The sequence below is a fragment of the Myiozetetes cayanensis genome, unplaced genomic scaffold, assembly GCF_022539395.1.
Source record: "Myiozetetes cayanensis isolate MyiCay16 unplaced genomic scaffold, myiCay2020 scf21, whole genome shotgun sequence".
Taxonomy (NCBI): Eukaryota; Metazoa; Chordata; class Aves; order Passeriformes; family Tyrannidae; genus Myiozetetes; species Myiozetetes cayanensis.
The window spans coordinates 8,480,530-8,504,299 of record NW_026087423.1 but is presented as its reverse complement, the minus strand read 5'-3'; the positions used below and the strand labels follow the sequence as shown (position 1 = coordinate 8,504,299).

Below are 23,770 nucleotides of genomic sequence, written 5' to 3'. Positions count from 1 at the left end.
CATGAAAAGACAGCATTGCACTTGTATTTTTACTTTGGCTTCACTCCTCCCCTCCCCCTTGTACCATTTTTTTTTAATTGCTTCCTTCCTCTTCCCTTTTTCTTCCTCTTCGCCTATTTCCACCCTTTCACAACCAACCCACAGGACAAGAAGCACCGTGTCCATGCTCCCAGTTGGCCAGCCCAGCCCCTAAGTGGGCTATTATTGTAATAATGAAGAGATCAGGAATATTCTTGCCTTTTTCTCTGATATTAAGGACCCGTGGGTGGGCCCCAGGCAGCTGCAGGGCTGGGTGGTCACCTCAGCCAGCAGGTCCCTCAGAGAGGGCCATCCCTGTGCGTGGAGGGGTTTGTCTCCATTCTCAGCCCCATGTGTGACAACTCACCCCTAAGGGGAAGGAAGGGGAAGGAAGATGCTTCATGGAGCACTTCAGGCGCTGCCACAGCATGAAGGGACATGGGAGAGGCGCAGGGTCCCCAGGAGGGGAGCAGGGGAAGGGGTGGCAGCAACTGAGGGGAGCCCTCACCTGAGGGGATCCCTGGCTGAGGCGCACCCTCATGGAGAGGATCCCTCCCTTGAGGGGTCGCTCACCTGAGGGGAGCCCTGGCTGAGGGGATCCCTGACCTGAGGGAGCCCCACCCGAGGAGATGCCTGGCCAGAGGGAAGCCCCCACCTGAGCAGATGCCTGGCCAGAGGGAGCCCCAGCCGTGGGTTTCCCCTCTCCTCGGGTCCCGCTCTCTCCTCACCTGCCGTTCCCTCCCCCCGGGGCGGGCGCGCGCGGGTGGGGGCGGGGCCGTGGCGCGCGCCGCCGCGGGGCCGCGCCCGTGAACGCGCGCGCGATGACGTCAGCGGCGCACGCGGCCCGCGGGCCGGGGGGCGCGCGCCGGCGCGGGCCGGCGGAGCTGGCGCGGCCCCGCGCCATGAGGGACCAGCTGGAGCGGGGCCGGGAAGAGTGGCGGGAGCTGGAGGAGGAGTTCCGGCAGCTCCAGGTGAGCGGGGCGCCGCGGGGGCGCGGCTCCCGGGCGCCGGGATGCGGGGGGCATCGCGATGCCTCGCCCCGGCCGCGCGTCTGCGGCTTCTCCCGCACTGCCCTTCCCCGGCTCTGCTCCGCATCCTGGCGCGGGGCCCGCCCCGGCTCTACCCCCCGGCTCCCAGGCTGGGAAGGGGGCCCGGCAGGAGCGGGGCCGGGGGTCCCCCCCCAGCCCCGGGGCAGCCCCGCAGGGTCGCCCCCGCCACGCCCGGGGCGGCCACGCGTGCTCGGGGCTTGGCCGCGGGGTACCCGCGCGGTGCCCAGCGGTGCGGGGATGCGCATCCCTGCGGGGCAGAAACACCCGGTACCCCAGGCAGGTACTACGAGTACATCTGGGACATCCCGGACCGAAACATGGCCATGCCTCAGCTACCTCCGAGGATGCACCGAGGGGTCGTGGTGCCGCGCTTCCCACGGCCGGAACGAGGATGGAAAAGGGGGACCTGGTGTGGCTGTGCACCCACGGCACGGCACAAAGAACAGCCGAAGCAGCGCTTGCTCTGCCAGCTTCTTGCACAGTTGATTTCCCGTGATGGGGTACAAGGGATTCAAGTGATGTTTTTGCATCTCGCAAAAGTGCACTAAGGGACAGAAGGGCCTCAGAGCAGGGGCAAGAGCTGTTCTGCAAGATGTTTTTACCTCCAGAAGCCTTCCTTTCCCTGCATGTCATCAGTACTGCACCTGTACACGTGCTTTAAATCTTAAAGCCTGTTTTGAAGTACGACCGGCTGTTCTCGCTCTGGAGGCTGTTTTAGCCTCTTTTAGGCTGTTAAACAGAACGTGCACACAAGAAAAAAGTGTGATTTCCAGATTTAGCTTGCTGTCTTAGTTAAAAGTCAGTTCAGGTTGCATGTCTGTTAGCAGAAGGAAAGGCTGGGTGCTGGGGGAGACCAGCTGGCGTGGTTTAGTTGGTCACTTGTTTTCTGTGTGTGCTGACTGTCCTCACCAATCACCCGAGTCTGACCTAAACCACAGCAAAATGTCAGTAACTTGTCCCTGCCTCAGTTTCCTCACCTGTGAAAGGAAAGTAGAAATGCCTCTCAGTGGGGTGGCAGCTGCTGGTGGCACAAGGTGTAGTTGGCCAGTGATTTAGCACCATAGAGTTGAAAAGCTGGAATAACATCCACAATCAGAGAGTTCTTATGTGTTGCAAAAGAGGGGAACAGAGAGGTCATGGCTCTGCTCCAGCTCCACGAGATGCTGGTGGTGCTTAGATGTGCTTTGGAGGAAGGTCCTGTACTCCTGAATCAGCTTCAAGTCAAACCTCAACTCTGGAGTAAGAAAGTACTTCCATCTGGGTGTCCGCTCCTACTTACCCTTGCATGTGGCTTTCTGGATGCACTTGCAGCATCTCTTGCTCCTGAGGAGCCTGTTTTCCCCGGCAGCAGCTTGACCCCCCTCCATGCTTGCATCTCCTCCTGTCAGCACCCTTTTTGGCTGCCCTGACTCTCCTCTCCAGCTGGAAATGCTGGTCCAGGGCCGCACAGGAGCTGCTCTTCATGGCTTGAAGGAGCTCTCTGTGGGTATTTCCCAAAGTACTCTGGTCACCCCCACTAAAAGCGTCTCCCTTGCAATGCCAGCAGGGAAAATAAATTGTGGTGGTCAGATTTTTTTTTTTGGGGGTGTTGGGAGCAGTGCTGATCCCCATGGGGCAGAATGATCTGTGTTTCTTTGCGCTCCTGCCTTGTCCCGTATTTTATAGTTGCGTTGTAAGTTCTGGCTCAGGGGCTGCGTCTTCCTCCTGCTTGGGGCGCTTTGAAGGAGCTGATGCTGCTGTACAGCAGCACTGAGCACTGGCTTGTGGACATCCAGCTTTGCAAAGCTCTTCTAACCAGCCACATCTGCAGGTTTTTGTTGTTTGGGTTGCCAGGGCAGCGCCTCATCTCTGAGACAGAGCTCAGGGTCGTGGGGTGTTTCACTTTTGGGGCAGGGGCATGGGAAAAAATGCAAGTTGCCCTGCAACAGTTTGTTAATTTAAACCCTGAGTATGAACATGTCACCAGATTTGGATTAAGACCCTGCAGTCGGTGAGTCTCCTTGTAAGCACTCATCTCTCTTGGCAAATAAATAACGCCACTGGTAGCAAATGTTATGTTCTTCTAAACAACAGTGTCATTTTCAAACCATTATCCTGATGTTTTTGGCTGGGGGTAGACTTTACCAGCTCTCAACTCGCCTGTTTGTGTTTTCAATAAATACTTGAACCCTTTTTTGGCAAAGGGCTTTTTACGTCCTTTGAATCAGCCTTTTGTAAGATGTTGTTGCCTGGTATCTAGAGAAGCAAGATGAGTTACTCTGCAATCCAGGGAGCCCTGAAGTCCTGCCCATGCCAAGAAAAGCCAAAGTGAACCACAAACCATGAGAGCTGCAGTGCCTGCACGTGGTTAGTTTGGTTATTAAGGTCTTTAAATCGGATACAGGAGCTTGTTTTGGTTTGTTCTTGTAAATAACAAGCATCTTCCAGCTGGGTCCTGACAAAGGAGAGCAAAGATTTGGTTTGTGTGGTTTTACCACCATGTTTATGCTCTGGGAAAAGCAGTGGGAATTTTCTGTGGTCATTGATGTGTTGATAGATGAAGCAGCCCTGTCAACAGCCATGTTACCCATGCTGTCTCTTGGCACTAACTCTGCAAACTCTGATTTCCAACTCATTATAGATCTTAAAGTTGGCCCAGAGGTCATTGCTTGGTGCCTGGTGAGCCCTTCTTGAGACTTCTTAAACCAGAATATGGGGCAGTAGGTTGCTTGGAACATCCATAGGGTTGGGATGGCAGTGGTGGCCACGAGGTGCCTAAACCCCCTGGCCTGGATTTGTGTCTTCTTTTCCTCCCCTTTAGGTAAACATCATCTTTTTCCCTCCAGATTTAATCTGGCTGTGAAATTGGAGTGCCTGCTCTGTGATTTAGCCACCCATTTGATGGGGATGGATCAGGATCAAATGGAAGATTAGGAGATTGGAGGATTAGGAGATTCAAGGATTAGGGGCTTCATTGCAGGGTGGGACGGGAGTGAGGAGCTCCTGAGTGGGAAAGCTCATTAGAAAGAGGAAATTAGATGAGTGTAGATGCTTTTCCTCTTGCAGGAATTTCATCAGTGTCCATTTAAGCCCTGTTGGATCTGTGCTGGCTTGGCATTGCCCCCGCCTTGCTTGTGTGCAGGGGTGCCTGTTGACTGCCAAAAACCAGGGCTTTGCTTGCTTCCCTCGGAGGGGAGGACCAAATGCTGTAAGTAACCTAGAAGGGCTCTTCCTACCACCTGTCTCCTCTTCTCCTGCAGGAAACACACAAAGTTTACAGGCAGAAACTGGAAGAAGTCACCAGCTTGCAGACAGCCTGCAGCAGCTCCATACACAGGCAGAAGAAGACACTGAAAGATCTGAAGCACAGCCTGCAAAGGTAACGGGAGACCTGGAGGGTGGAGGAGGCTGGGATGGTGTGTTTCTCCTTCCCAAAGGGCTCAAATGGCTGGATTTTTAGCATTTTAATGTACACTATGTGTTGCAGTGCTAAAGTTGTTCCATATAGCCAGGTAAAACATTAATAACTGCATGAGAGATGGAGTCCTGTAAACAAAGGATTTTGAGGGAGCCAGTGTGGGTTTTATCCTTACAGTGTGTCCTTGCAGCTCTTGGTCTGTGGGTTTTGCCAGGTGAGCAAAGCTTTGCTCCATAGGCTGCAACTGGAGGAGCAACATCAATCCTCGAACCTGGAGGTGTAACTTAACCCCTGGGTGGATTTGCAGGAGGGAGCTGTCTCTGGCTGCTTGGCTGATCCCCAGGAACCACAGGCTGAATTCCTGGTGTGCAGGTCTCAGTACAGCACCTCCAACACCCCGGGCTGCTGGCTCTGCTGCACATTGCTCTCTGTTTTACATTAATTGCTAAAACCACAGTTTGCCAGTAAATCATCAGCTCTGTGTCCTGTTACATCCTGCAGTATTTCATACCTGAAGAGCTGCAGCCTCGGCAAGGGCAGTGTGTGAAACCACTCCCCAAGTTCCCAAGGGGGAAGGAGTTTCTGCAAAGAAGCACAAAATTCCCGAAGCGCTCTGTTTGGGAAGAGCACACAGTCCTGTCACTGAGCTGATTTATAAACCAGCTGCTTGAAGTAACTTTCAGTAGCATAAACCTGGCAGTGAAATAAAGTCGTGGCGAACCAAATGGTGCTGCAGAAACACAGGAGCAAAGTGCACGATGGCATCACCTCACACAGTCAGCTCTTTTAACAGCGAGGATTTTATGACAACATTATTTCCCCTTTAAATAAAAAGGAGGTGAGAGCGTGAACAGGAATATCTCGTTTCTGTGCTCTTGCAGGTGCAAGCCCAGAGCGAGTCCCGAGGAGTTTGCTCTCATTCAGGAGATCAGCAGCCAGATCAAGGAGAGGCAGAATGCCTTCTTTGACATGGAAGCCTACCTGCCAAAGAAGAACGGGTACGTGCTCCCCGGGGAGGCGCACGCTCCAGGAAGGCTGATTTTTCAAGGGTTCTCAGCGGTTTGTTCCTGAAGGAGAAGGTGCATGTTGAAGACAGACATGTAAAATTGGATTAGTCATAAATCTCTTGCTGAGCTGCTGTGTCAGTGGTACACAGAATTCGTGAGCTGCGAGTGTATGTAAATGCACTGTGTGCGTGGGCAGTGCAGGTTTTCTGTTAAAATGAAAGTTACCTGCATTGGTGAGGGATTGTGCAGTTCTCTGGTCCACACTGATGTTTTCCCGGGCTGATTTTTTTTAGGAATGAATCAGCACAAGAATTTTCTCTTTTTTAAATAAAATTTTCAACCAACTTTACATTTATACTTTCCTTCAGGTGGGGTTGCCAGGACAGATCTGTGGCAGTTGTCAAGCGTTGTGTGATGCTGCAGCCCCTCAGAAGTTTCTATCAGAAACTTTTCTTCCAGTTCCTCCCTGTTATTTTTGGATTTGGAGAGTGCACTTTATGTATCTCACCCTTAGACTGTAGAGCAGAAAAGGGACCAGGAAAATAAACCTCTTCTTTAACTTCTTGGAAATGCTGACTGATCTTTCCATGTTTAAATCCTCTTCTGTGGTTCATCCCTCCAGTTTGCCTTAATTAAAAACCTCCAGCAAACGTGGCTTTGGATGAGAAGTTGTCTCATCAACTCAGTCTGGGTCATCCTGGGGCGTTCAAATAAAACAACTTACTTGGGTCTGCTCTTGGTTTTTGTCTTCCAGCCTGTACTTGAATCTAGTGCTGGGAAACGTGAATGTAACTCTCCTGAGTAACCAAGCAAAGTGAGTGAGTGTTCCCACACGTGTGATTTGGGTTCCCTGGGGCCAGCTGGGGGTCTGCACTGAAGTCCAGAGAGGGGAATGGGTTTCTCTCAGATCTGAGAAGTGAAATGTCAGGGGTGGGCAAGTTGGACCATGACATGTTGACAAGCTAAGGCTTCATGTAGCTACAATTGAATTTGTCCATCACTTGCTTTTAAGCCCAGCCCAGCCTGTGGTCTGATTGTAAGGGGGGTGGGTCTTTTTGAAATGAAAAATGGTATTGTGACTTCTAGGCATACAGTGTTGCAGAAAATGGAGATGTATATATTTTAAATCTGTATACATTTTAAACCCAGAAACCAGCTGGTGGAGTTAAGCCATTGTCCTGCAGCAGAACAGACCCTCCCTGCAGGCAGAACTCTGCCTTTCTGCTGCTTTTCTAAGTGTTTCAGCAAAATCTCTGTCTCTGGGCTTGGCATGTGGATTTGTGTCTGGTTTGAAAAAAGTGGAGCCCCATTGTGGTCAAACGCCCATTTGTGTCCATAAGCGGTGTCTGTTCCCTTCCAGGTTTGCCTACAAGGACGAGTACGAGAAGTTCAAACTTTATCTGACAATAATCTTGTTACTTGGGGCTGTCGCCTGCAGGTTTTTTCTGCACTATAGGTAAGCTGCATTTTTACTTTTAATCAAGTATTTTGAATAAAAACGTGCTGGGTTGGAACTAACATGTCCTGTTGAGGACGGTGAGAGGGGCTCTGATGGTGTTCAGGCTTTGGGCAGTTGGACAGCAGGACACCTTTTGCACCTCTTCAACTCTGGCAGGGTCTGTATTTTAGGTACTTGTTTTGCCTTTTTAAACTCTTTTGGGAGTCTTTTGTAACTGAGAGGAGTCCAACAACATGTTTCCTGATTTTTTTTCTGGCATGATGCTGTGCTTGGGAACAAGCAGTTGCTTTTGCTCATGGGTAGTCCCAGGCCCTGTGCTGCAGCTTTGGGTTTGCAAAGGCAGTGAGAGAGGATTTGCATGAAATAATGAGACCTGAAACGTGATCTCCAGGTTGTGATAAGTGTCTGAGCACCAACAAACTTCCAGTATTCAGTGTTGCTTAAAAGCCAGGAAGATGTTGGAGCCAGGAGCTTCCCTGAGGTCTCTGTGAGTCTGGGTGAATGCAGGATTGTACCAGGAACGGTGCTGCCCTGTACAGAGACTGCCCCAAGTCCCCTTGGCTTCAAGGAGTTTGCAAATGGCAAAATAAAGTTCTGGTGGGTTGTTTTTTTCCCCCTCAGAGCGTAATGCTCTTCGTTCTTTTAGTTGATTGGATTTGTATAGATCTCATGGAAATCTCCTCACTGAATTAGCCTGGAAATGCCTTTCCAAATTGGATCATCCTCTGCCTCCATGGTGCTTTCTCTCCTTCAGAAGGACTTAATGTCATCCCTGCATACCTGCTTATCAGCTCAGGATCTGCAGTGTTATATCACAGGGCACTTCCCGGGGCGGGGAAAGGCCCTGAACCCTTCAAGTGCTGTGTGTGTGCAGTTCTGCCTGCAGGTTAGAGACGTTCAGGACTGGGGCTTTGTGTCTGTGGCCTCACTCGGGCAGGTTTTCCTTCCCCCAGGGGGAGGAAGGAAAAATAGGGCTTTTTAAAATGTATCTTTGCAACGGACAGGATTTCTTTTTTTATAACTCTGTGTTTTTCTCTGTTTAACAGGGTGACAGATGAAGTGTTTAACTTCCTGTTAGTGTGGTATTACTGCACGCTGACGATACGGGAAAGCATTCTCATTAGCAATGGATCAAGGTACAGTGCCACCTGCAAAACCCAGGGAGAGCATGAAATGTCCTTAAAACAAAAACAAGAGACAAAAGGGGATTCAGCTTGGCACTGAAGCCCAGCAAATATGAGATGCTGATGCCTCCCTGCAGGGTCTTGTCTCCATCCCCCTCCCCTTGTTGCTTCCAAGGGCAGATGTGGCCACCTGAAGTTTGGGGAGAGAGAAGTTGCAGTTCTTAGAAGTCCCTAATTTCTTGGTCCTAAGTGTTGGATATCTGTGGTGGCTGTGGGTTTTGTAGGTATGGCCTGGGGTGTTAAGTGTGCTGCCTTGTGTCAGAGGTCACACACTTCTGGTCAGAAACACCCCAAATCAATCCATGGCCAAATGCCCCAAATCAACTCATGTTGGCTTAGTTTCCAAAGCAACTCTGGCTCTGGAGCAGCTCTTCACCTCTTGATTCTGCTCCACCACAGCCCTCGCTCACTTTACTGTTGTTTCCTGAGCTCCCTTTAGTGCTCGTGTCTGAAAGAACCAGCCACTCATAGGAAGGCCTTGGAAATGTCTCTTAATTCCACAGCAGGGAAAAAAGTCTGTGTGGGCTGACATTTGTGTGTCATTAGCCATGGAGGTGCCTCGTGCTGCAGGGACTGCTGCTGCTGGATGTGCTGGAGAGCCCATGGGAGCATGGGAGACGTGCCCTGGTCCTGAGCCTCCCTCTAGTTCCGTGGATTTGTGTCCCCAACTAAGCCACACTGCCAGGACGGTGTTCTCACAGCATCCCTCGTGCTTGAGTTGGGCTGACTGTTCTGTTCCCTGTCCCTCCTCCCCAAGGCAGGATCGTTTTTGTCCATCAAGCTGGGCTTCAGTGCTGAAATCCACGTTTCTTGTCTTGACTGCCACATTTGGCTTTTTGTTCTCAGGATCAAAGGCTGGTGGGTGTCCCATCACTACGTTTCCACGTTCCTGTCTGGAGTGATGTTGACGTGGTGAGTCTGCTCTCGCCTGCTCGAGGTGCTTCAAGCCTGTTTCACGGTGTTTATGTCATCTGAGCATTCAAATGCAGCGTGACTTGGGAAGCTGTGGCCACTTGGGCTCATGGCAGAGCGTCAGAATTAATATTTGTTTGATGTTACAGATGTTTCCAGTGATAAATACAACGCTGCAAGTTTGTATTTACATTGCTGGTTTAAAAAAAAGGAAAGAAAGAAACACAAACCCTACAATGTAGTTGGGGTGGTGGTAGCAAAGCCTCTAAGGCTCCAAATTCCTAATCAACTGAGAGTGTCTCCTGTGTGGCTGTAGCACCTTTCTAGGCTCCCAGTGGGGTGGAATGGGCTGGGTACCAGCTGCTGGTTCGTTTGCTAATGGGATGGGGCTTGGTGGTGAAGGGGAAGGGCACCGTGTCATGTGCTTTTAGCAAACTAATGCACCTCCCCTGGGTTTTGCTTCCAGGCCGGATGGACTCATGTATCAGATGTTTCGCAGTCAGTTTTTAGCATTTTCAATATTTCAGAGTGAGTATTTCTTACCTTGTTAATTCACAGGATAAAGTAACTTTGTGTCTTACATGCTTAGAAGAAAACACTTCCGTTTGGTAGATACTGGAGTGTTAAACTGCAGGAATATAAAGATAGTGTACAAATATGCAATCTACAACTATAAGCAATAATTAAATGCTCTTGGATTAAACATTATTAAAGTAGTTTGATGTTTATCATACTTCAGAATAGCCAAAGCAGTGATGTTTTCTCTCTCCTTCTCCAGGCTGTGTTCAGTTCCTACAGTATTATTACCAAAGGGGCTGCCTCTATAGGCTCCGGGCTTTGGGGGAGAGAAACCACTTGGACCTTACAGTAGGTGAGGTTTGCTGCAATACCTTCTTTGCACTGTTTTGGCACAAGTTTTGGATGCAGTGATAGGGAGGGAGAGGGCTGTGTGGCCTTTGAGAGTGAGCTCTGCAGAGCTGCCCCCCTGCCTTGCTGCCTGTGGCCCAAGGCCTGAAGGGGTCAAGGTTTTTATCCCTCTCCTCAGGGAGTTGGGATAAACCCTCAGAGGGTTGGGAGCCAAGGGATCTGATTTCTGTCAGCTTTTGAGGGGTCAAGAGGGAGGTTTTGGTCATCCCCATCTTCATCCTCCTTCCATTATCACACCTTCAACTGGGTTAGTTGTTGCAGAGCAGGACGGGAACAGCTCTTATGGGGTGGTCTGGGTGGGGAAGAGCTGCAGCTCCAGTCCTGGCTCTTCTGTGCTCACACTCTGCCTCGTCTGTCAACCTTTTCCAGAAGGATTTCAGTCCTGGATGTGGCGGGGGCTGACGTTTCTCCTTCCCTTCTTGTTCTTCGGGCATGTAAGTCGGGCAGTCCCATTTTCCCCTGGGTGCAGCGTCGCAGCACCGCGTGAAGGTGCTTTGGGTTACACAAACCCACCACAAATGTTTCCAGGCTTTCTTTTTTTTTTTTTTTTTTGCTATTAATGAAATTGCCTTTTTTTCTTTATGCCTTTGCAGTTCTGGCAGCTGTATAATGCAATCACGCTTTTTGGATTGTCAAGGCACGAGGAGTGCAAAGAATGGCAGGTGCGTGTTGGCTCTGCTCGGAAAAAGCACGGAGCGGGGGGAGAGGGGGTGTTTAACCACATCCTGAAAGACATTTGGGCATCTGACCCCAATTAAATATTTGAGGATAACGCAGCACAGGGCCTGTTCTGTGTCCAGCAGTGTTGAATGTAATCCAATAGTAAAAAGTAGTAAATGCAGCTGCTTCTCCCCTCTCAGGTTTTTGTGTTGGCTTTCACATTCCTGCTGCTCTTCCTCGGGAACTTCCTCACTACTCTCAAGGTGGTGCACACTAAACTCCAGAAAAACAAAGACAAAGTGAAGAAGCTGTGAACCCCCCCCATTCATAGTGTGCATCCCTCTGCCTGCAGCAGGGCTGGGTTTGGGACAGATCCTGCTAAAGCCCAGCTCGGATGGATGGGCTCAGGAGGACTCGTCTGTCCCCGTGTTTGGCAAAGGACTCTGCCAGCACAGACTCAGTATTATCTCAAGCATGGCTCACCAGTCTGCAGTCCTGCTATTTATGTATATTTAATATAAAACATGTTTGCTTCTGGGTTTTTTTTTTCTGTATATAGAGCAGCATGCACCTGCCTGGCAAAGCGCCAGCGCTGGAAGAATGTGGGATCTACTGTAATTCCAATTCTGGAATGATATTTAACACTTTCCAGTTTTATTATTTAAATTCTGGTAATTGAATTTGCAAAGGGTTCTGAACACTCTGGGTGGATCAGGAGTACAGAGCGAATGCTGTTTTTCAAGGCATTTGTTTAAGGCATATTTTCAGTGGCAATACTAAACCTGTGTGTACTGTGAAAAGAAAGTGCTCATCTTTGTACCATACTGCTGCTATATACACTTTTAAAAAGCTGTTTAAAGAAGAGAAATCCTCTTTAGAAAACAAAATCAAGCCAAGCAAAAGTGGTTTTTAAATGGCAGGGAAGTCTGCTATCCCTTTTCCAGGGAGACCGAGTCATCTGTCCAGGCCTGAAAGGACCTAAAATAAACCATTCAATATGCAACTGCTTCAGCCCCTTTTTAGTAACACACACACTGCCCTTGGGTTGGTTTTTGAAACAGCATTCTGGAAAGGGGAGGACAGAAATATTAAATGCTGTCTTCAGATGCTGCCCTTGTAAGCACTGGTTCAGGAGGGTGGCAGGGGACAAACAGCCTGCCCTCCTGCTAAACTTGTGCTGCTTGAACCTAAACTTGCTCATGAAAACAGCCTTGTTTTGGGTGCTGTAAGGTCTGTGCATCCTCAGCCAGCTGCAGCCCTGAGCTGCCTTAGGCTGTGCCTTTCTCAGAGGGGAAGGCTCCCTCTGAGCCAGCACGAAGCCCAGACTGGGCACATCCTTGGGCAGCGTCTGAACACGGTGCCCTTCTCCCCCTAACCGTGTTTGTGAGGAAACAGGGACACAGCACAGATGGAAGTGGTTCTGTCAGTGCTGTTGCTGCAAACAAGCGAGATTACCTTTGCCATGTCACTGTCCTGTGGGCATGAGCAGTGAATTGCAATTTGAATATTTTCAACAGCTTTCCCACCGGCTGGGCTGTATCTTGTTATGTTGAATTTTGCACACCCTGTGAGGTTTTTAAAGCCTTTGAACTCCCAGTTTATGAAATGAGAATTGCTTTATTTTGAGAGCGATGCTGGAACCTGCTGTATGTTGAGGCGTGGAGCTGGTTCTGCAGGGATCAGTAACGTGAGTTCTGCAGCATGAGAAACTCAGATTAAAAACTCTGAGAGATTTCCACGGGAGCTGATGGTAAATGTGGTCACTTCCTGTGCGTTGGTGTTTCAGTTTTGTACTGGGGAAGGTGAGGGGTGGCTGTGTTTCTTTACTGACAGATTTCTTCTTGTGGAGAAAAGGCTGCACAATTCAAGATTTTTCTGTAGTCAAACGTGCACAAACTTGCAATTATTTTTTTTTTTAATTTTCCATTTTAAGCTCTTAGGGATTCACAAGCCTTAATTAAATCAAGTTAAGAGAAGAACAAACAAAAGATTTTTCAAGGATCAAGATGTCTTTACCCTGCATGTAAAGCAGAAATGATGGCTTGCTCCAAAAGAGAGTTCTTCACCAGCTGCTCGTGTAACCAGCAGAGGATAAAGTTGCACAAAATCTGTACAAAGGTACAGTTACAGTTAAACAAAACTTCATTTCTGTCTCTTCAAAGGTGCCTGATAAACTGCTTTAAATATTACTACTTCTAAAATATGTGGGTTTTCAGCTTTTCTGCTTGAAAATGACAGCAAATTGTAGCTATAACGTGCCACAATTATTTTGCAGAGGAATAAAAAAGCCACTAAGTCATACAGTAGCAGTTGCTGTTCATTGCAATTTAAATAGGGAGTTGTTTGCAGTTAGAAGCAAAAGCCAGATGGGCAGAGGCACACAGCATCAGTTAACTGTGACAAAGAGCTTCCAAAACTTGGAGAACAACGTAACAAAAGTGCAAAATACTAAAAATAATTAAAATTTTAAAATACAAATTGTTCTAGGAATACAAACATATAATAATAAAAAAAAAAGTCTTCAAAGTTAAACTATTTATAAAACCTGAATCTCTTGGCTCTTGTGCAGTCCAGATCATAACACTGAGCACACTTTCCTTTTCCTGTGGCGCTTGGCTTTTTTCATGGCATTCAGTGCAATGGTTGTTGCTTCTTTAAAAACATTTTCTATGTTTTCACGGCATTTTGCTGAGCATTCCAGATAAACCTCTGCATTAATCTCCTGACAAGCTGCCTCTCCCTGGAAAGAACAAACAAACAAAAAAAGGTAAGAAAAGATGTAAACCTGGTGGGTGAGAGAAGGAAGATGAGATGGGAAGAAATGGGAATTATTTTGCACATCTTTGTATCTCAGGGTCAGGAAGAAAGAAGCTTCCTCTGAGTGCAGTGCCAGAGTGAGTGGTATTAGTAATATACTGAAGCACTGTAAATAAACTTGGGGTTTTTCCACTGTGCTGATCCAGAGCTTGGGCTAAGAGTTCAGAGCACTGGAGACTCTTAAGATGCAGAGTCCTGATAGCACAAAAATATTCTCAGTATTGAATTTCTTTAAACTAATTGCTGAGGTAGATACTTCAGTGAGGATAAGATGTCTACATGGCGATATTTTTTTTCAGGCCTGACCTTAACTACTCTGTGATGTCACCTTGAGTAATGAATGTCACATGCAAGAACAGAGTCTGGACTGATGCCTTGCCTTGTTTTGCTGGTGAACATGCAGGAACCATGACTTTTGCTCTGAGGCATCACAAGGGCTCAGCCAAAATCCTCATGTACACAAATGGGAGCCTGTGTTTCCCAGCCTCACCCAAATGCATGCAACGGGAACAGACTCCAATCTAAAACGTTTCCATGCAATCCTGGCTGTGTGAAATCACTACAGACAAAACACAGCGATTTCTTACTTTGCTTGTGATCCTTTTATTGTCAGTGCAGAGCCAGCCCCCAGGTTTGAATGCTTGAGAGCCTTTCACTGTGAATTCCAGGTCTGCACCTCACGACTCACAGACTGCATTTATTCATTATAAGCCCTGGGAGTGGAGTCACTTGAGCACTTGGGCTTCTATAGGGGGAATTGTCTTCATATTTAAGCAGTTTGTCTCCTTCCAGTTGTTTGCAAGCTGCAGTGCTGGCAGAGACTGTTCAGCTCCTCTGTGCCTGGCATTGGAAGCATCGTGTTGTGTGACTCAAGATGCCACCAGCTGTAAAAGACTGAGGTAGTGCATCTTTCAGGGGAGAAGAACCAAGTGGGAGGGCTCACGGTGGAGACAAAGTCTGTACATCGTGTGGGCCCTTGAATTTAACTGCATGAAGCCTCAGCAGACTCGCCAGAAGTGTCTGCTGTTTGCCCCGAGCCTCACGTGTGAGGGTGATGGAGGGAGTTACTCGTGCAAATGAGGGACAATGTGCAGCTGTTCACAGTGACAGGCTGGGATCTCATCTTGTGTGCGAGGCAGACAGAACTAAAAGGCCCAGCATGGTTTTGTGGTGATGCAGTAGCAGTTTATTTTCATGCTCTTTAGCAAAAGTGGTGATTCATCCAAGGTCGGAGTGCACTTGACCTTGTTCCCTGGACGTGTGTCTCAAACAGACCAAGAGCTGCTGCTCTGAGGTGAAAGGAGAAGGATGGCTTTGTAGTCTTAAAAGCAAAAAAACAACAACAAAAAAAAGAAAAAGTGGAAGACCAGAGCAGAAAGGTCTTGTGTGACATGGGACAAGCTGTTCCATCACTTTCTCCTGTACCTAGAATAACTATACTGGTGATGTAACATTAGTTATTAGTCTCACTGCTTCAAAATACTTAAAAACATTTGATAACACGCTGGTTTTTTAATATTACTTTAGAGACTTCAAAGAAGCCTCTCGTGTTAGAGAAGCCTTGCAGATGTTCTTGCTATTTTCCTTGCAAGGATTTATTTTTAAATAATGTGGTTTGCAAACCACATTTATTCCAGAACAGTCAGTATATTTAATCCTGTAATGTGTATTCTACCGTCTCCAGTTTTTATCCCAACCCTGATCAAAGCACCAGTGATGGCTGCAATGCAGGCTAATAAAAATTATAAAGAGAGTCCAGCAAACTTGTTAAGGCTTACAAATTGGTAAGAGTAATAACCCAGCCGTGAAAGGAAATAAGAACGACATGTAACAGGAATAAAATATGCAGACAGTAGTGTCCTTTCAGACACCCCACAATATGCAAAATGCTGTTATTTCTCTTCACTTTGGCAAAGCAAAAATGGTGATTTGGCCACTTCCAAGAAGGACTTATAGAACCTCCTGTTGGTGCTGGCTGTCAATGGTTCCTTTAGCTGGGCACTGTGATCACCTAATTTTGGAGTGTCTGGGATTGTCCTGGTGAGGAGCAGTGCCACTACTGTGTGCTTTACCTCCTGCTAAGGGGCCACCCCTTTAAATCCCCCTGCATTCACCTGGCTGTAAGTGATGGGTTCCTGCTTGGAAGCCCTGAGCTTGCGCAGCTGCTCCTTGTCCTTCCGCAGGTCCGTCTTGCAGCCGATGAGCACGAGCGGGACCCCCCGGCAGAAGTGATTCACTTCGGGGTACCACTGGGGGTACAGAAACAAAACTTTTACGTCTGGCTTTTGGGTTTGTTTCCTGAAATCAAAACAGTAAAGCCAAAGAGCAGAGCCAGCATTTAACACAAGCTGCAATTTCAGGGTTTCGGAGTGGTTTATCTGGTGAGGGCCCAAGATGCACTATTTACATTACAGAAATGTTTACAAGTCCTACCCAAAGTCAGCTGCTGTATAAAAACACAGTGGCATCTGTCACTGGGCCAAAACCCCTATTTAACATCTGTTTAAATTCAGACAAGATCCTCTAAAGTCATATTTAAACCAGAATTTGGACCAAGTCTTGCTTTGTTTTGCTGGTACTGTGTACAAGAGCTTTGAAGCATTACAGAAATCCCAGTAGGGACAGCTGGTTGCTCTCGTCTCTCTCCTGTGTTAAATATGCATGTGATGGAAGTAGACTTGACTCTAAAATGCTGGTGTGCAATGTTGGTTGTGTGACATCACTACAGATAAAGCAGTGATTTCACCACTGCTGTTTGATCTTTTTAGTGTGTGTCAACCCCAGTTCTGAGCACTTCTGAGCCGTGGAGAGCTGAGCTCCAGGTCTAAGGTCTGTGACCTGCAGCTCAGCACACCATGAGTGATCTGTGCATCCACACACCCAGGGTACAGGACACTAAAAGCATCAGCATTTTTAATCTGACATCTTGTCATATATCAGGCGTCTGTAATTCATTTAGAAGGTTGAAGCAATTAGGAGAGGCTCTTACCTTGGCTGCTACATTGTCATAGCTAGTGGGGTTCATGACATCGTAACAAATTAACACGACATTTGTGTTCTGGTAAGAAAGAGGTCGCAGCCGATCGTAGTCCTCCTGCCCTGAGACACAGAAAACAGTTTGGATAAAAGAAATCTCTGTCCTGAACGAGCAGTATGATGGGAATATGCACAGACACATACCTGAGACCGAGAACAATGGCACTATAATTGCACAGACTGCAACTTTTTCATACTTTTAAAATTCCTTCCCTTAAGTACAGGAGCTTCACTGACAAAGCTGATGGTTTATGATATGAAACACATCACAGTAATACTAAACCTTGGCAGGCTTTAATAAAAAAGGCCTGCTTTATCCACTGCTAAGGACTTAGAAGCAGTTCTAAACACTGATTGCCAAGCTGCTGCTCAAAAGCAAAGTCATCAAGAGGAATCTGACAGTTATGGATTAAAACATTTGCGGTGTGGCAGTGGCTGCATTCTCCCAAATACATTTGCGCATGTGACGCTGTGAGGGGAGGAAACACTGTATTTGCTAGACAGAAATGCTGAAGTAGAAAAAAAGTGGCAAACCTGCTTTTCCCAGGCTGGTGGGATGAGAGGAAGCAGAGATTACACACGGTGCCTTCAGCTGCAGCAGCACGCACAGGGTTGCACAAGCCGTGCTTGTACAAGCCATGCTGCAGCATAAGCCAGGCTTAACTGGCCTTTGAAGCAGGACTCCCCAGCAGATCTTAGGGAATTCTGCTGCAGTCTGGAAAAGCAGGGGATTTGCCATACTTCTGATTAGGGATATTCTAGCACGTGATGTGACAAGAGGAAGCTGATTTGCTTCAGACCTGTGCTCTTCCCCTTGCTGTACATATGAACGTGCAATAATCGCTGTGCCGGGGTCTGGAGGTGCCTTGCCTTGAGAGATTAAGCTCAGGAAAGCAGTAATTCCCAGGTATGGTTGGCAGCTCAGGGGAAAACCCTAATCTTTTTCATTTAATAAGGAAGAAAGTGTGTAAGAAGATGTATTTGCCACCTGAATGCTGCTGCTGGATTCAGGTGTGTCTCTGTGTTGTACTGAATTTCCAAAAGGAGAACTGGGAATTCTGTCCCTTCTCACGATCACCACAATCCACACACAGCCGAGAAACTGCCCTACAGGCAAGTTACACATCTCAAATCTTCACACTGATATTTCAAATGAAGGGATGTGGAAAATTTCGGCGTGCCCCAACTTTACAGCAACGATTCCTGCCCTGGCACCTGTCTCAGTCCCAAGCCACTCATCACTACCAGCATGTTTGTCTCCAGTCTGAAGAACTGCAGATACCAGAAGGCCAATGATTCCACAATATTTTCCTCCTTTCCTTAATTTAAATGATCAGTTGAGATGCAGGTTATTCCAAGGCAATCCCTGCTGGATAAGCTGTTACCCAGTTTGCCTGATAAGTTTGTGAAACGGGAATCTTGGGTTTGGACCACTTTGTATTTGAGCTTCTGCAAGAGCAGTGTGTTCCATGGAGAGGTGCAGAACAAAGAGGGTTTGATTCCTCAAGGTTTAATCCAGAAATAATTGACAAAATTATGCATGTTGTATAAACAGAGCAAAGACCATACTGCTTATCCCTTCTTATTCTCCCAATCCATCTACTTGTTTGCAACTGATTTACCATTTTACTGCTGAGATAATCCTCTAAATGCATTAAACACATCATGTGCCAAACTTTTCTCCCTCTCCTAACTTTCTCAAGTGCTGTGTATGGTTTTCCCTGTTCAAGTTCAGGTGTCTCAGCTTCTACCAACGTAGCTTGTAAAATCAAAAGGTCCTCCAAGTTGTTGTTGGCAATTCGTGAGGCAGACAGGACTGTCCCCTTGGGAGAAACACACTCATTGGCTTGGAATCAGAACACACAGCTAAATTCATACTCTCCTGGATGGGACAGCTGAAAAAGCACCTTCAGTTATGTGATTTATGTTGCATTGCAAGTGAAAAACTATAGACATGCTCTGATGAACTGCTCCTCCACCTACAAATGCAGCTGTGCAGTTACAGGGGTTATGAAGCAGACTGAGACAACAAATGCATTGGAAAAATGCTGCTGCACAAAACACACCTCCGTGTGGATTTGGACTGCTGGATACAGAGCAAGGCAGAGTGCAGGGAGCAGAGGGGAAGGTGAGGTGGCAGTTGCTTCCCCCGTGTCACGGTCAGGCGGTTGCAGCTCACGCGGATGGAGAGGAAGCTGCTCTTTAAGAGCTCAGATGCAGCTCTTCAGTTCTGAGGATGTAACGGGACCCAGATCAAGCTGTGCCTAAACATAGACATCCCTCTCCCTGAAAACAATCCCTTCCACCCCCTGTCCTCAAGTGCTGCTGCTGAAATGCAAGAAAGGGCCTGGGAGACTTTTTCTCTCTAAAGCTGCTCAGACTGTGGTCAGAGTTAATTTGGCACAGATTTAGGTCTTCTACTAGAATAGTTCCAGAAAGAAGGAACAGGGCTGAAAATAAACAGTAATTTAATGTATATGCAAAGCCCCTGTGTGTGTTTCCTCAAACACTGGTACCTGTTTTCTTTCCCCAAGTAACAAAAAGCACACTGTAGAGGAGTTGGTTAAATATCTGCATATGTGTGAGCACATCTGTGAACTCCTCTGCCTTTGTCAATTCATTGTAGCATCAGAGACTTTGGGGTTTTTTTAAAGAAAAAACTCCACCTAGCTGAATTCACCTAAAATTTGCTAATTCTTTGCAAAGCTCCCACTCCTGTATTCCTCTGGGAGGTGCTGCATAGCACACATCACTGCAGTGGGGCCCTGCAGTGGGGTGGGAGCTCAGGGGGTGGGTGAGAGTGAGCAGAAGTGAAACCACAGGTCTTGGTCTCACATACACATTCACCTCTGTCTGCTCTTCCTCAACCCTTTGCTAATTCAACACCAAGGAAGCTCCAGCCTGGATGTTGCTCAGTCCATAAAGGAGCTCAGCACCCATTGCCAGGAGAGGGTAAATGAGAGAGTCAAGACCTGACAGCCCAGGAGTGTCCAGTACGTGCTGCCCTCATGTCCAGCAGTGCTGTCCAGCTCTGGAGGGTCAGGAATAATGTCACATCCTGCTCCCAGCCCAGCCCAGACAAGCACTTCCTACACACGGCCACGCATTGTCTGTACTATCCCCCATTCATTGGGATCCACATGGAACCCTGCAATGGTGAGCCCTCACAGGCACACAGAAATGCACCCAGTGCTCTTTGGTTTGTTCTTCCATGGGCTCCATGGGAATGCCATGGTTAGTAGGTTACCAGTTGCGTTTTTTCACTACTCAGTTAAAAAAAAAAAAATTGGGTAACAGACATTGTTGGCAGGAAGAAAACCAGCAGAAGAGGACAGATAGGGCAGGAGGGGCACACTGCAATCAAAAAGTTGAGGTTTTTTTTCTTATTCAGGCATGACTTCCCTTTCAAAGTTATAAAAATTTATTCTTGCATTCACTGGCTTTCAGAATTCCTCTGAAGGCCTGAGACTGTCGTGCATCTGTCATCCCAGACCTGAAAAACCCCGCTGGCGGCTTTGCCTGTGCTTCCTGTCAGGCAGAGCGAGCACCCACAATGATGAGGCATTACTTCCTCCCCAGCCTCTCCCAGCCCAGCACAGCCCCGTGAAAAAAGTGAGAAAGTCCTGCACCGAGCAGCGCCAGGAACTGAGCCCTGTGTCTGAACTGCAGCTACAGCATTGACACTGCTCCCCTAGGATGCAAAAATTAGAGTTCGTTTACTTCTCAGCGCCTTTGGCTCTGAGGAGCACAGCTTGAAATGGAAGCTTTTAACTGAGCAAGCAGCTGCAAAGCCTGTTTGCAGACGAGGCAAGTGATGTTACAAAGCCTTTACCCATTGCGTGTGGGTACCACCAACTTCCTGCAACAGCGAGCGGTGCCTGAGGAGGAAGACAGAGCAGCACAGTAGAAAAGTCTCGCCAAAAATTGTTAGTCTGTGATATTTTAGACTAACTCCTTCGCTCCGCTTGTTACCAAACTTCTCGTCAACAAAAAGCGGCTTGAAATGTTTGATTCTTAGGCACTCTGTTTGTGTCCTTCTCCTTCAGAAAGTAGGACAAGCTCAAAGGCTCAGGCTGCACAGGGCTTGACAATACAAAGAACCCTTCTAACTTTAAACTGAGCTGAACCCATCTTTTACCTTCCCGTGATGCTGAAGAACACACAGCTCTATTTAGCGTTGCTCTGAGCAAGATCCTATAAATACTGAAGTCTTTTCTGCAGTGGGGGAATCACGAAGATCCAGTGTCACTTTTTAGAAGAACAGCTTTGCCTTCCCCTCCCTTTCCTCTTCTCTCACTGCACTATTTGAACTTGGAGGACAGGACACAAGCCTTGGTCTTAGTCTAACCCTTAAGAAACTCAACACCAGTTTTGTATTATTTAAAAACAGGATGGGATTAAAATGTGTGCTCAAGTGAGTCCTTCCTCTAGCATAACTTCCAGTTACAGAAAGAGGATGAAAAGCTGCTTGAATTAGAATATGACACAGATATGTAACATTAAACTATGTAAACAGCTTGACACGGAACCAAATTTCCCCCTCCCAATCAAATGCCTTAACCAAGGTGACAATCTCTCTGCTTTCTTTGCATCTGATTATCTTGCTGTGTCTCATGAAAAGCGAAAGAAATGTAACAGGAAGGGAGGAGACAAGTGTCAGCAACCTCTAGAAACTTGTAGCCTTGTGGCCACAGTGCTGTTTTGGAAGGTGAAACATGTTCGGTTTCAAGGTTTCCAAGTGAGAAACGGAAAGCAATTGCTCTTTCATGGCAACAGTGGCAGCTCCACTTCCTAAAGTGTCTCACCAGACACAAAATACACCCCTCTGTTCTCCAGCAGGGCAGTGCTTTGGTCCAGGACAATTTTTAGGGCTGTGAACCAAATGTGGAAGGCACACACTGCCTGCTGATTACATGCATGAACAGGGAAATTCTAGGACATAAGGTAATGGTTTTAAACTAACAGAGGGTAGATTTACAGTAGATAAAAAGAAGAATTTTTACAACGAGGCACAGGTTGCCCCATCCCTGGAAACACTCAAGGTCAGGTTGGACGGGGCTCTGAGCAGCCTGATCTAGATAAAGTTGTCCTTGTCCATTGCAAGGGGGCTGGATTAGATGACCTTTAAAGGTCTCTTTTCCACCCAAACTATCCTGATTCTGTGATAAGCCACCAGCACCAGGCTCAGGGAGCACTCCCTGGGCTGCTGGTGGCTGCGGGTCTTGCGCAGAGCTGGGCTCTGTGTGACGCACGGAGCGGGCCCTTAGGTCAGGAGGGAGTTCAGTGCTGCAATCCTGGACCTGCCCTACCCACTGCCTTCTCCAGATCCAGCTCCAAAGGCACATGTTGGAATTTGCAGCATGGTGATTTTAAATGAGAGCCAGGAACTGTGTGACAGGCAAACACTCCACACCGACAGCAAACAAAACTCGAAAAGTTCTTTGTGCCAACACACTGTATTAAGGAAATCCCTCTTTGGTTCCTCACACCAGATTTCAGCCCTCCTCTTTTCCTTTAGGACTTAAAAACAATCCCCTGGCCATTCAACAGAAGCTACTGCACTCAAGAACAATCATGTTGACACAAGAAGATACAACAGCAAACTGGGTGCTCAGCATCTTACTGTCCTGTAGTAAAAATTAGCAATAAAATTCACTTTTAGATGAAAAGCCTTTAAAATTATCTTTTCAGATACCACATGCAGTATACAGGATGGCAAGTGTGTTTTACTATTATTGAATTGACTGGACTGCATTCAGTTCTTATTTGTCTTGGTGTAAATTTGGAACAATTCCACAGGCTTGAACTGAAACAGATGATTTACACTGAGCTGAAACGGAGCACGTGTCAATTTTAGGGATCATTTAGGAGCGCAGCTGGATAACAGAGTCTGGGAACTTTGAGTGAAGTTGAACACAAACCATTTCACAAGTTCCTCAAATGAACCTGAACAGACTATCAGCATTTTCAAATAACTTTTACTGTCACGGCCTTTTTATTTTGAACACAAACCAGCCCTTTTTCTCCTTCCCTATTCAGTCACACATGGCAGCAGATTAAAATATTTTCCTGGTTGATTGTATTATGCTTTGCATCTGGGAACTGGGTTTTAATACCCTCAGATATGTTTGCTATTTGATGTGTGTTTCTGAATTAACTGAGTTGTTAAGATAATGAATGAGTCCATGACCAGAGCTGTCATCAGCGACCCTTTTTTTTTCTGGAAGGCACATTTTTGTGTGCAACAGGTAGCGGTGGTTGTTTTGTTTGTACTTTAATCTCCACCAGTCTAAACTGTGATATTATGTTAAAAGCACACTGGTAGAGAAGCAGTCTGAAAATCTGTCCAGCTTTACAATCCTTAAATGTCGGTCTGGTTTAAGTTGACACAGCAAAGTCTGCTGGAGAGGAAGAAGCAAAGAAATGGAGGCTCACTCACTGGAGCAACATTTTACAGTACTAAACGCAGTTTCTGGTTATTTGCCTACAGTTACGAAAGGCCGGGGCCGGGTTTGGGCTCAGTCCCAGGCCGGTGCCCCAGTGGTCCCATCCCGGGGCCGCACAGGAACCGCCCCCGGCAGCCAGACCGGGACTGGGGAAATGGAAGGGACAAGGTGAAAGCCCCTTACCTGCGGTGTCGTACAGGTTCAGAGTCACCTCCTTCTTCCCCACCGTCACGCTCGTCGTGTACTTCTCGAAGACAGAGGGCGCGTATTGCTGCAAAGGGAGGAGAAGGACCGCGGTGATCTCAAAGGCCTTTTCCCACCTCGCTGATCCCGTGGCTCCGAGGAGCGGTTCTGGCGGGCTCCAGGAGCCGGGGCCGGCCCGGGCCGCGGCCCCCCAGCCCCGCGGGGGTGGCCGCCCCTCACCTCGGGGAAGGAGCCCTTGGCGTACACCATGAGCAGCGACGTCTTCCCGCAGCCCCCGTCCCCCACGATCACCACCTTCACCTCCTTCGCTCCCGACGGGGCGGCCGCGCTGCCGCGGGGCTCCCCGGCCGCGCCCTCGGGCACGGCCCCGTTGGCCGCTTCCATGGAGCGGGACGGGGACGGGACGGGGACGGGGAGCGGGCGCGGCGCGGCCGGGACGCGGCTCCTCTCGCCCCTCAGCGCCCGGGGCGGGCAGAGCCGCCCGCGCCCCAGCGGGGATTGGCCGCGCCGCCGCCTCAGGTGCCGCCGGGCCCCGCCCGGGTCCCCCCGGGGCGCCTGTGGGGCCTCTCCCGGGTTTCGGAGTCCCCCCACGCCCGTCCGGAGCCGCCCTCAGGCGTGAGGGGTCACCACGGGCACGGCCCCGGTGGGCGCCAC

At 48.2% G+C, this 23,770-nt stretch overlaps 2 protein-coding genes across 4 annotated transcripts; one reads left to right on the top strand and one right to left on the bottom strand.

Moving 5' to 3' along the window:
- Positions 1 to 873: 873 nt before the first annotated feature.
- On the top strand, positions 874 to 18,141 carry TMEM120B (transmembrane protein 120B). 2 transcript variants are annotated; one of them, XM_050318163.1, is made up of 12 exons: positions 874 to 989; positions 4,307 to 4,425; positions 5,346 to 5,462; positions 6,226 to 6,285; positions 6,832 to 6,927; positions 7,977 to 8,066; positions 8,961 to 9,026; positions 9,493 to 9,554; positions 9,805 to 9,897; positions 10,323 to 10,387; positions 10,547 to 10,615; positions 10,814 to 11,616. In XM_050318163.1, the coding sequence occupies exons 1-12, from the start codon at positions 921 to 923 to the stop codon at positions 10,925 to 10,927; spliced, it is 1,020 nt and encodes a 339-aa protein (XP_050174120.1). In that variant the 5' UTR covers positions 874 to 920; the 3' UTR covers positions 10,928 to 11,616. The 2 variants fall into 2 exon arrangements, with proteins under 2 accessions (XP_050174120.1, XP_050174121.1); XM_050318164.1 differs by lacking the exon at positions 10,814 to 11,616 and adding an exon at positions 12,547 to 18,141 and having other exon boundaries at positions 878 to 989.
- On the bottom strand, positions 12,211 to 23,551 carry RHOF (ras homolog family member F, filopodia associated). 2 transcript variants are annotated; one of them, XM_050318171.1, is made up of 5 exons: positions 23,336 to 23,535; positions 23,096 to 23,183; positions 16,420 to 16,529; positions 15,545 to 15,679; positions 12,211 to 13,353 (listed from the first exon to the last, which is right to left on the bottom strand). In XM_050318171.1, exons 1-5 carry the CDS (start codon positions 23,498 to 23,500, stop codon positions 13,189 to 13,191), a joined length of 663 nt encoding a protein of 220 aa, XP_050174128.1. In that variant the 5' UTR covers positions 23,501 to 23,535; the 3' UTR covers positions 12,211 to 13,188. The 2 variants fall into 2 exon arrangements, with proteins under 2 accessions (XP_050174128.1, XP_050174129.1); XM_050318172.1 differs by having other exon boundaries at positions 13,206 to 13,353; positions 15,545 to 15,728; positions 23,336 to 23,551.
- Between the last annotated feature and the right edge of the window lie 219 nt (positions 23,552 to 23,770).